The following is a 13,234-nucleotide window of genomic DNA, read 5'->3' as shown; positions in this document are numbered from 1 at the left end:
ATAGGATGATCCTCGAGCAACGTGAGGTAAAACGTTGTATCACCACTTAGTTTCATAGTGGTGGTTGTCGGTTAGAGAATCTCCCACAGAGTTTGTTATTGTTTTATCCATAATGAGCTAAGTTGCTTATACTGTTTTACAAGCTTTATATATTGCATGTGTCTTATTGCTTTATATATTGAGTTCAGTTATTCATGAGTTGAACAGAGCCAAGGTAAGTGTTCTCTTATACTCTTTTCAAGCTTAAGTTGTGGTTTAGCTTTCCATGCTCGCATACTCGTACATTCCATGTACTGATGCCAGTTGGCCTGCATCTTATGACGATGCAGACGCAGGTACCCAGGATCAGCATCCAGCACGTCGTTGATCCAGCTGAGCACTCCAGAGTCAGTGGTGAGCCTCCTTGCATTCCGGAGGACTCAATTATTTTGTGTTCTTAGTTTTGCTTTATTAGGGTGTTGCGGGGTCTGTCCCAACATCCATCTAAGTATTTTAGAGGCTTCATAGACAGTTAGCCAGTTAGTATTGAGTCTCTCATCTATGTATATATATAATATTCTATTTTGAGACTCGAGTTGCCTTTTTGGCCAGATTTTATCAGTTGGTTGTTTTATAACCTTTCATTGCATTATGTTATGCTGTCGAGTTAAGTTTCCGTTGAGTTAAGAAAGCCAGGCCAAGGGTTCGCTTGGCGCCAGCAATGGTCTCCGAGTGTCGGTCCCGCCCAGGGTGTAGGCTCGGGGTGTGACACGCAGCCCATACAAAATTCTAACATAAAAGAAAGACAAAAGAACATGGTGGCTATCTCTTTGAACTATGAGGACTCACCAAAGCTTCAATCCTTGGTCCTACTAAGAACCTAGCCACGAGGATGAAACTCAATATCATCGGACCCTACATTTGATAAGAATGTAGACAAGAGTATGCGTTGGTACAAAACGTACTAAATATGGTAGCTAACATAACATCATGAGAGCATAACATAAGGGTTAGTCAACAAAAGACATATACCATAATCATAAGAGATACATCATAAGACATAAACTATAGGCATAAGAGATAACAATATAATCATAAGAATAATCTCCAACATAGACATAATGTAAGCATTAGTCATCATAAGGTATAATCCATAAGCATAGTCAATACTTAGATCTTCATAACACAAGACAACCACTTAATAAGTAACCTCAAAGCATACTTGTGCAATGCATGGATACGACCCCATAATCTCACCCATGCTAAGTACCCCCTTTTGGTCATCATACATATTCATCATCTCTTCGATCTCATAATTAGCTCATCATTTATAGACAAGGGAATCTTTACCATTAGTCAAACATATCTTGAAGGAAACTATAGCAACAATCCAATCTAAACATACATCATATAAGAGAGGCACTCTCAAGGTAACCTCAAGTCATAGTTGTGCAATGCATGGATAAGACCCCATAATCCCACCCATACTAAGTACCACCTTAGACCATCATAATCATACTTCTTGGTTGGGGACTAGCCCCTTTCAAGCTATTTTCATCATTTATGGAAAGGTACCACTTTAGTACTCCAAGACAATTCATTACACATGAGTGATTACAATTTACCAATTCAGAGCTACCAAGGAAAATCACTACATTATGATAGACCAAGCTACCATGGAAAGCATACTATAATTCAAGTCCAAGCTACACAAGGAAGGGTACGATTTCACAATCCACGCTACCAATGATATGGTATGGCCTAACCAAGTCATGCTATCATGCTACCATGCAAAGCACTCTATTGTGCTTAGTTCAAGCTAACTATTGGAAGGGTACTATTACTCAATCCAAGGCTACCATGAGAACTCTTAACTCAAGATACCAAGCATGATTTTGTCTTACCAAGTCAAGTTATTCATGATGTGATCTTATATCACAACTTCAAGCTATTCTAGTCTAACATACTTGATTCATTTTAGGTGAGCAAATTTTTCAACCTAGAATCATTCTATGTGAGAAAATCTTTCACATCATCTTCAGTATATGTTCATGAGAATATATCTTCAACCAACACAACATTTATATCAATTAATATAATTCTATAGATATGGAGATTATTACTAGAAACCCAGACTCAACTAGTGTAAAAGGATCCCATTTGGAAGCTGGACTCAACTAGGGTATAAGCTTCCATCCCATATTCATGCATAAGTGTGTATGTGAGAATATCTTTTCAACAACACACAAGTACAACATCATAATCATAGACACTTCACTCTCAAAATGCTCATAAAGCATTTACATTGATTCTATAAGAAAATGCATAATCTCATATACTCATACTATAAGTCATGTGGGTAAAGTCCTTCCACAATAATGTCATATATAATTCAACATACATATTAGCTTCACTCTCAAAGCCCTAGAAGTCAACCTTCATAACTACAAGCCTTACTCTCAAGCAATACTTCTCATTTTCATTCTATATGCCTAATTCTCAAGATATTCTAACCACATGCTTCATTCTTTAGTAATTCTAATCATATATCTTCATATAAGCATAAACTTAAGCATTACTAATCATGATTCATCATATAAGCCTTAATCTAATCAATTCATGTCTATAAGTTTTACTCTTAAGAAATTCATGTCTAGGTGTTCTAATATCAAGCAATCTATAATGTAATTCATCAATCTTAGAATATCACATCTAAGCCCTCAATTTCCCCTTTGATGGCATAAAACTCAACTATATCAAATTCACCTTGGAATCTTAGGTTAATCAAGAATACATGTATAATCATACTAAAAACATGCATTTCCATCATAAACAATCATAAACCACTCTATTGGATCATAATCAACATAACCCACAATATTGGAAGGAACCCTAACTTGAATTGGGTATTTCATCTTCACAATTGGGGGAATTCTAGGGGACTCCATGGATGGAAGAATCCATGGATGAATAAGCTACCATACCTTGATTACAAAGCCCTCAAATCTTGGAACAATGGAGACTTGCCTTGACCTAGCTTGATCATCATCTTCTTCTTCTTCACTTTCTAGAGAGAGAATATTTGAGACGGAATTGGGTTCTTTTTTATGAGTTGAAATAATGATTAGGATCAATGAATTTATGGGTTTATAGTCTTTATATAGGTGGTCTAAACTAGGGTAAAATGACACCACTTCATCCCTAATTAATTCCCAAAAGTTCCATTAAGTCCTCACTTAACCGTTTAAAACAAGTCACTGCTTCACCCACGAGACCCCGACCGCGGGGTGTGGGTCTAACCATGGCCCGCCCTGGTTGGGCGTGGTTTGGGATCTGTGGCACTATCTTGGGGGCTCTTGACCTACGGAGCCAACCATGTGGCGTGGACCTATCCACAAGGTGTGGGTCCTGCCCGTGGTTACTGCCTTAGGCAGATTTCATGGAGGGCTCACGCACACTACCCACCTAAGGGGCATGGGTGGCCTCATGGGTGGCACCTAAACTCCCAAATAATGTTAACTTCCCACTCAAGGCTACGGGGTGTTACATATTTGGCTGAAGTGATATGTTCCTTTGTACTACCCTTAGACACATTTCTCTTTCTTTTTCTATCCTTTTTAGGTTCAATAGTATCATCAATAATATCTATAGGTTTGAAGGAGGAACAAACTTACTTTTCACTACACGTGATTTCTTGGTGGACTTAGTAAGAAGTACTTCATCCAGAGTATGTTGCACCGACCGAGTAACTCTAACCAGAATCACCACTGATGGTTCAGAAGTGAGATCTTCTTGAGGCTTATCAACAGAAGTAGCGATGGGTTTACTGGAGGCTAGACGAAGTCGTTTAGGAATCAATTTTACCAACGGAGTATCATCTTCATCAATATATGAGGTATAAGTTTATTTCTTTGATGATTTTTGTTCCCCCTGATAATAAGCAGTCGTATTATCACTGAAATCAGACCCCAATCTATGGTTTCGTACTTCTCCCTGAATTGCTTGCTCTATGAGATGACATGCAAAATGTGATCTTCCGAAAGGGTCAATGAACATTACATCGGGTGAGAAAAATGGGCTTTCTTAATTCTCGAAGGGTATGAGGGCAAGGTTGAGGTTTTTGGACGGTGAGGACATGATTTGGGAATGGATTGTAGAAATTAGGAAGGGAGAGTGAGAATGGAGAATGGAGGTTTTGTGAAGGATGAACAAAAGTGAGATGTAACTGATAATGGGAAGTGGAAAGGTTTTTAGAGAAGAGAGAGAGAGAGAGAGAGAGATTGATTTGATGGATTTGATGGATTTGATGAGTTTTTGATTGAATTTTTAGCGGTTTAAATCATATTTTCTGACAGAGTAATTTAATGAGGGAACGGGTAGAGTGCATAAGTCACATTATTTTGTTCATCTTTAGTACGTATTGTGTACATACCTTTATTTGTAGAGATGATGGCCTTCGAAGTCCTAATCCCTTGATTTTCTAATTACCTGAGAATAGTAGTTCCTTTAGTTACAGTTCATTATGAATTATTAAGACTTAAAATAGCATGTAATCGAGGACCATAGTTTACTGAGTAAACAGAGATACTTAGGCAATTTTTATCATCCCTAATTCCAACTTGTTCCTTTCAAAGTGTTCCCTTGCTAATGCCTTAGTGAACATATTGGCAATTTGTTCTTCTATGGTACAAAAATTCATAGATATCAATCCTTTGTCAACATTATTCCTTAGAAAGTGATGTCTTATATCGATGTGTTTGGTTCTTTTGTGCTGAACTGGATTTTTTGAGATGTTGATGGCACTTGTGTTGTCACAAAAAATTGGAACACAGTTTGTAGACCAAAGTCTTGTAACAATTGTTTGATCCATAGTAGTTGTTCACAACATGAAGCAGCGGCTACATATTCAGCTTCGGCAGTAGACGGTGCAACCGAATTTGTTTCTTTGAACCCCAAGAGATTAAACAGGATCCCAAAAAGTGAGCCATACCTGTAGTGCTTTTTCTATCTGCTAGATAACCAGCGTAGTCCACATCAGCATACCGTACCCTACAAGTTTGAAATTACTTTCCCTTAAATACCAAAGTCCTAAGTCTGTGGTACCTTTTAGATATCGTAGAATTCTTTTGAAAACTTGTAGATGTGATTCCTTTGGATTGGCTTGAAATCGAGCGCATACCCCTACGCTAAACACAATATCGAGCCTTCTGGCTATAAGGCACATAAGTGAACCTATCATTCCTCTATACAGTTTTTGTTCTACAGCTGGACCTGTTCCTTCTAGGTCTAACTTAGTGGCAGTGGCTATTGGGGTAGTGATCTGTTTAGCATCTTCTATTTTAAATCTTTTGAGTAGTTCTTTAACGTACTTCTGATGATGGATCATTGTTCCCGCAGGTGTTTTGTTGATCTGCAGTCCCAAGAAATAGTTCAGTTCTCCGATCATGCTCATTTTAAATTCATTGCTCATGAGAGTTGAGAATTCATCAGTGAGTGTTTTCGTTGTGGCTCCAAAAATAATGTTATCAACATATACTTTTACAATAAGCAAGTCTTTTCCTTTATTTTTAATGAAGAGTGTATTGTCGATTTTTCCTCTTGTGTATCCATGTTTTAAGAGAAACTTTGACAATCTATCATATCATGCCCTTGGAGCTTGTTTCAACCCATAAAGAGCTTTGTCAAGCTTATAGACATAGTCAGGATGATCATTGTTCTCAAATCCATGGGGTTGTTTTACAAATACTTCTTCTTTTAGTAGCCCATTGAGAAAAGCACTATTTACATCCATTTGGTATAATGTAAATTCCATGTAGGCAACAAAGTCTATGAGTAATCTGATTGCTTCAAGCCTAGCTACTGGAGCAAAGGTTTCATCATAATCTATGCCTTCTTCTTGATTGTACCCTTGAGAAACTAACCTTACTTTATTTCTTGTTATGGTTCCATGTTCATCTAATTTGTTCCTAAACACCCATTTAGTTCCAATGATAGTTCTGTTCTCAGGCTTTGGCACAAGATGTCAGACTCTACTTCTTTTGAATTGGTTCAGTTCTTCCTCCATCGCTATGATCCAGTCTGCATCTTGGAGGGCCTCGCTGATTCTTTTAGGTTCGACCATAGAGAAGAATGCACTGAAGGCACAATGATTTTTTAGTCCTGATCTAGTGGTTATTCCAGAAGAGAGGTCAGTGAGTATGTTGTCCACGGGATGTGATCCTTGGTATTTGTAGTCTTTTAGTACCAGATCATGTTGTTCTGCATTTGGACTATTATTTAGTTTCCTTTGGTCATCTTCTAGTGTTTCTTCTGTGTTTCCATTATGATTATCATGTGAGTCTGCACTGTCTTCATTAATTGTATCCAAAGGACCTGTTTCTTGTACCTGTTCCTGTACAACTTCGCTGTATACCTTTGATGGTACTTTATTTTCCTGCAAGTTTTGGTTAGACATAGTATTGCTTTCATCAAATACAATGTGCACACTCTCTTCCACACACATTGTTCGTATGTTGAGTACCCTATAGATTTTACTATCTGTGGAGTACCTTAGAACGATTCCTTCATCACTTCTCGCATCAAATTTACCCAACAAATTTTTTCCATTGTTGTGGATGAAACACTTAACCCAAATACTCTTAGATGAGAGATATTGGGTTTTCTTCCTTTTAGTAATTCATAGGGAGTTTTATCTAACATTGGTCTGGACATACATCTATTGATGGTATAGCAGGCAGTATTTATAGCTTCAGCCCAGAATTGATTGGTGATTTTATTTGTAATCATCATAGTTCTAGCCATTTCTTGTAAGGTTCTATTTTTTCTTTCAACAACACCATTTTGTTGAGGGGTTCTAAGAGTAGAGAAATTATGGTCAACTCTATAGAGATCACAATATTGAGCAAATTTTGAGTTTCCAAATTCGGTTCCATGATCAGATCTGATTTACATTAATTGTTTGTCAAATTTCTTTTGAAGTTTTCTTATTAGTGAGTAGAATGCTTCAAATGCATCATCTTTCGATGTCAGGAAGAGTGTCCAGGTTAACCTAGTATAGTCATCAACTAATACAAACATATACCTTTTCCCTCCCCTGCTTTTGACTCTCATGGGTCCACATAGATCCATGTGTATTAGTTCCAAGGACCTGGTTGAGCTTATCACCTGCTTTGAGTTAAAGGATGATTTTATTTGTTTCCGTAGAGTGCAGGCCTCACACATCTTTTCTTCTTTGAACTTAGTTTTAGGAAGACCTATTACTAAGTCCTTAGAGATGAGTTTATTGAGTTGTACCTGGCTTGCATGACCTAGTCGTTTATGCCAAAGTAGAGGACCTTTATCCAACACACTTAGACATACTATATTCTCATCAGATATTTTTAGAAGTTGTCTACAGTGTAAACATGTTTGTACTTTTTTCCCGTTAGGACAACTTTCTTGTTTTTAGATTGATTACTTCAACACCAGTAGATAGAAAAATTACCTTGTTTCCTTTGTCACACAGTTGGGATATACTTAACATAATGTGTTTCAATCCTTCCACATGGTACACCTTGTCAATTGATAGTTCATCAGATCTTCCTATCTTGCCAACGCCTTTGATTTGCCCTTTTTTTCCGCCACCAAAAGCTACCATTCCACCTTTTCCTTCTTCGAGTGAGAGAAACTTTGTTTTATCTCTAGTCATGTGTCTTGAGCAAGCGCTATCCATATACCAGTGTTGCTTCCTTTCTCTCACTTCTACCTGAAAAATATTAAAGGTTAGTTTTAGGAACCCATATCAACTTGGGTCCTTTATTTTTATCAAAAGGGTGAATAAGATCTCTGTTTATTCAGTTGGGAAGACCTGTTTTGTTTAGAAGGTGCCTATTTCTTAGGTGTGTATAAATTCTAGTTCTTTGGCAATTAAATTTGGAATGACCAATCTTACCACAGAGACTACAAAATTAAGTAATGTCACTTTTGGTTTGTTCAAAACTTATTTCAGCTATTATATTTCGGGTGTTGTTTCCAAGATGTGTGACTATCATGGATGACCTTGTCCATGCAATCTTTCAAGATCATATTTAGTCCTGGATAATTCAAGATTCATCCTCCTAGAGTTTTCTCTTTCTAAGCTTAAGTCGTTTTTGAGTTTATTCACCTCATGTTCATACTTGGGTTGATCACATGCTTTTTCTTTACCAATAACCTTTAATTTTATATTTTCAGTTTTTAATGCAAGATCGAAGGATTCAAGTTTCTGATTTTTCATTAACCACAACTTGGTTTTCTCTTGTAGTTCAGTGTTGAGTTTTTCGAGATCGATATACTCAAACTTTAAACTAGTCATGGAGGCAAGCAACTGATTCTTGTTTCTAATTTGTTCTTGAATTGTGTCCATAAGTGTTCGCATTAACAATGATAATTTTTTCTTAGAGAAGGATTCTAATTTGTCTTTGAGATCAGATATGTTTACCTTTTTTTCTTCAGAGTCTGAATCAGGTTCACAATCTGACTCTTCCATGGCCGTTAAGGCAATGTCATCATCATCTTCTTCATAGTTGTTTGAACTTGTTCCCCAGGAAGCGTACATAGCTTGTTCCTTTTCTTTGGTCTTTCTCTTGTTTGCAAGTTCCCTTTTTTCCTTTTCATCTCTTTCTTTTCTCCATTCTACTTCCCACATAGGACAATCCTTGATTTGATGATTAGTTTTACCACACTTGTAACATCCACCAGTTTGAACTTTTTCCGTGTTTTTCTCCTTGTTTGGTGGTATACGCCTTTTTTCCAGAATTCATTCCCCTTTCGAAAAATCTCTTAAAGTTTCTGGTGATTAGTGCTAGCTCATCATCATCTAAATCTAATTCATCACTTTCAGTTGCTTTGAGACCGAGATTCTTCTCCTTGTTTCCTTCACTTCCTTTACAACGTGCATCTCATAAGTTTTGAGATTTCCTACCAGTTCATCTAGAGTCATGTTTGTTAGATCCTTGACTTCTCTAATAGCAGTGACTTTGATTTCCCATGATCTAGGTAGAGTTCTTAGTACTTTATCTACCTGTTCCTCAGTAGTGTATATCTTTCCTAAGGAAATTAACTCATTCACTACTGTGGTGAATCTGGTGATTATATCTTGAAGTGATTCTCCATTCTTCATCTTAAATGCTTCATATTCAGAGCAAAGTCGGGCAATTCTGAATTTTCTGACTTGAGTTGTACCTTCATGAGCATTTAAGAGAGTGTCCCAAATTTGTTTTGCAAAAGTATAACTTGAGATGCGATTAAATTCATAAAGACCAAGTCCACATACAAGAATGCGCTTAGCTTTTGCATTTTTTCCTAACATCTTGTAGTCAGCGTCTCCGTATTGTTCCTTAGGTTTTGGAACATTGTTTCCTTCACTGTCTTTGATGGTTGGAGTTAGAGGTCCATCAGTAATTCTTACCCATAGTTCATAATCCTCAGCTTGAATGAAGTCCTCCATTCTATCTTTCCACCATGAGTAGTATTGATTATTGAAGAGTGGTGGTATGTTGATGTTTTGACCTTGACCATGCCCAATAGGAGGTGCAGAATTCATTGTGATCTTATCTTGAGTGATTAGACTCTTGTTAAGATACCCTCATTCTGATACCAATTGTTGGAATTATGGCCTCCTTAATTCAGTAAAGGAACACGTACTAACGTTTGATAATTGCGGTAAATAATAATCAGTTCACAACTTCGTATTATTTATCACAACTTCAAACTACACAACGATTACACACCTATGTAATCTAAGGAATTATAAACTCTAATCCCTTTTTACCCAAGACAAAACCCCCAAGTTTAAGCCTTCTAAAAGTCTTCCAAGATTCTCCAACTTGGTAGACTCGTCCTACACTCAACACTCAATTGCAGTCAATTACTATTAACTACAATCTTACAATTTTTCTCACAAACTCGCAGCACTCCCAAGTAAAATACAAAACTCTCTCAAAAACTCTTTGATAGTGTTTTGATTATCTCTCTATGTAAGTGCGTAAATTTCTTAGAAGAAAATCACGCCCTATTTATAGACTTGAATTTCTCAAAACCTTCTTCAACTCAACTTTATTTACACGGTTAAACTATGCTTCCTACTACGTTTTGGAATCCTTCTTCAATTTGACTTCGTATGGACTCCTACTTTATTGCGACTTTGTACTCTTTAATATTTTCCTCATTCCAGTCATATTAGGTGAAGTTGAATCACGTTGACACAACATGTTCTATGCAACTTTGTCAGTCTTCAAAACACTAAATTATTTGCAACTAACAATTGTCAAATTAATTGTAGATCCATACAAAATAAAGATGAAATGAGAGTCCATGAACAGAAGATAAACATGATCAAAATGATGAGATGTAACTCGTAAGGCTCCTCAGAGACTCATAAGAAGAGCCTCCTGGCTTTAAACATGAATTTGCCTTCTCCTTTAGCTCTAACATTCTTTCTTTAATTTGTTTCCCTTCTTCCTCCTCCATCAACCTTCTAATTGCATTTTCAATGTTCATCCTCTTCAAGCCATTCTCTAATTGCACCCCTACTTTCCAAACATGGCTAACGTACCTTGCGTTCACCATTTGATCACCGAAACATGGCATACAAATCATTGGTACCCCTTCACATATACTCTCCAATGTTGAATTCCATCTGTTATGCGTCCAAAATGCCCCAACAGCAGGATGTTTCAATACTTGTTGCTGAGGAGCCCATTTGACAATGTGTCCTCTTCCATTCACTGTCTCGAAGAACTCACTAGGTAACCATTCGATCCATTCAGAGCCATGAATCAATGCGGGCCTAACGACCCACAAGAATGGGTAATTGTTGTTTGCTAAGCACCAAGCAATCTCAAGAAAGTCATTAATTTCTATTGCTGCAACACTTTCAAAGCTAACGTAAATTACAGATTTAGGTGGTTTAGTGTCTAGCCAAGAGATTGAAGTTTGGTCTTATGACATCAAGCTGCTGGAAGAAGCCGGAAAATGAGAGTGAAAGGGGCCTATTGGGAAAATTGGGATAGGAAAATCTTCGCGGAGTTTAGACATGGAGAGTTGTTCTTGTTGTTCAAATGAATTGAGAACGAGGCCTGATGAAGCTTTAGTTTCTCGTATCATTCCTTGAATAACTTGATAAAGTGCATCCACATTACATGTCTTGAATAAAGGAAGGTCTTTAATTCTGAGAGGTGGAAGTTCCTCGACTGCTTCCTCTAGTCGAGATTCTATACATGTAACAAATTCATGACTCATGAGTAACAGATTCAATGCAACATTTAAACTTTGAGTACGCACATTTAGACACCTTAGCTTGTTTCTCTTGTGTTAGTTGAACACTTAAACATACCTATGTTTGTGTATTTAGTTGCTAGTTGAGATCAAGTTAAGATGTTTAGATATGCACTCTCAAAGTTGAAGTAATTAATTATTTACCTGGATTGTTGCCATAAAAAAAGAAGAAAGAAACTCTCTACCAATATGTGACAAATTTTGAACTTCGTGAATCAAACAATTTAACTGTATGCGGACATGAAATCCTTGATTTTGTAAAAATTTAATATAAATCACAATAATTAATAATTAAAAATATTATAAAGACATAAAAAATTCACAATCTAAGAACTAGTACTTAATTTTGAATCTCAAAACTCGGAAAATATATGGATGAGAGGGAGTATTATTTGAAGTGCCATATTGAATTCATGTTATTTTTTCTTGATCGTACTAAAACAGATCAATAGAAAAGGTAAGTGAGAGAGAGAGTCAATAGATGAGTTGTTTTTCAGGCACCTTTTAGTGCATGTGGATGAGGTTCACGAGTCATCAAAAAACAAAAAAAAAATGTGTAGGCGCCGATATTATCATTGCAAAATGGAAGATGTGAAACAAGAACGAACTGTTTCAGGCAACACTTGTTGGACATACAGGTACTAAAAAGATATGATTTATCTAAGAAATTGGTTATCAACTTGACATAATATTCATGAAAAATAACTATGGACATACTCTGTTATCCATCGATATTTTACTTGACATAGTATTCATGAATATTAATCAAATATACAGATGCTTATTATATTGGCTTGTGTCTGATCGATGAAAAGTTAGGAGAATAAATAATAGGCAAAGCTAACCTCATCATAGTGCAATAATTTGGTTGGTCCCGGCAAGTGTGGAAAAATAAAACACAAGTTGGCCCGCCTATTAAGGGGTAGTACTACACACCATTATTAGTACTGCTATCGAAATATCAATTCTTTCATTAGGTGTTCAGTTTACATTTTTTCTTTGGACCAAAAAATTGTACTTGTATTACACGTGTTAAGAAAATATACTACTCAAAATGATTAGTTTTGCACCCATTCAGTCATGAATTAGATTTTTCTTTTTAGCAATTGAAATAAGAAATTGTCTTCTAATTAAATTTGTAAATATGCAGTGCTAGTAGCTAGACAGAAGCTCAGAACGACAATTTAAAAATACCCACACAAGCTCAGTGTGATAATAAAAAATGTCCAAGAATCAAACCCAACGGAACTGAATTAGAAAAATAAAAAAATCCAATAATCGAATACCTAATGTAGCAGTAGCACGTTTTTTGTTGCTTGCTGGTATTATAAGATGCAGAAGCAAACACACCACTACTCCACCAACTAAGATGGATCCATTACCTCATGTTATCATTAAGATGTATTTAGTTGCTAGTTGAGACCAAGTTAACATGTTTAGATATGCACTCTCAAAGTTAAAGTAATTACTTGTTTACCTGGATTGTTTCCATAAAAAAAGAAGAAACAGACTCTCTGTCTATGTGATAAATTTTGAATTTCGAGAATCAAACAGTTTAATTTTATGCAAGCATGAAATCCTTGATTTATTTTAAAATAAAATTTACATTTTTAAAAATTTGTTATAAATCACAATAATTAATATATCAAATTACTATAAAGACATATAAAAATTCACAATCTAAGACCATCTCCAACCCTACTCTATTTTACTCTCCATTCTCTATATTTGGAGAGTAAAATAGAGAATATCCTCTCCAACCACTCTCTATTTTACCCTCTACTCTCCAATTATAGAGAGTTGAATAGTAGTTCTCCAAATTTGGAGAACTACTATTCATACTCTCTATTTCACTTTTTGAATATTATATTATTATTTGTACTATTTTGTAATTAACATATTATTTTTCATATAAGGCTATTAATTAAATCTCTAATATTTACAATTCTTTTTAAATGTA

The 13,234-nt window shown here is 36.0% G+C and overlaps 1 protein-coding gene and 1 pseudogene across 1 annotated transcript; both read right to left on the bottom strand.

The window, feature by feature from the left end:
* Nucleotides 1-6,001: 6,001 nt before the first annotated feature.
* Nucleotides 6,002-8,644, bottom strand: LOC107057793 (uncharacterized). Its single transcript, XM_015302760.1, has 3 exons — nucleotides 8,123-8,644; nucleotides 7,463-7,723; nucleotides 6,002-6,412 (listed from the first exon to the last, which is right to left on the bottom strand). The coding sequence occupies exons 1-3, from the start codon at nucleotides 8,642-8,644 to the stop codon at nucleotides 6,002-6,004; spliced, it is 1,194 nt and encodes a 397-aa protein (XP_015158246.1).
* A 1,648-nt stretch (nucleotides 8,645-10,292) lies between these two features.
* Nucleotides 10,293-11,238, bottom strand: LOC102597807 (UDP-glycosyltransferase 76C4-like; annotated as a pseudogene).
* Nucleotides 11,239-13,234: the final 1,996 nt, after the last annotated feature.

Source organism: Solanum tuberosum, unplaced genomic scaffold, assembly GCF_000226075.1.
Source record: "Solanum tuberosum cultivar DM 1-3 516 R44 unplaced genomic scaffold, SolTub_3.0 scf00374, whole genome shotgun sequence".
Taxonomy (NCBI): Eukaryota; Viridiplantae; Streptophyta; class Magnoliopsida; order Solanales; family Solanaceae; genus Solanum; species Solanum tuberosum.
This window is presented reverse-complemented; position numbering and strand designations above follow the sequence as displayed.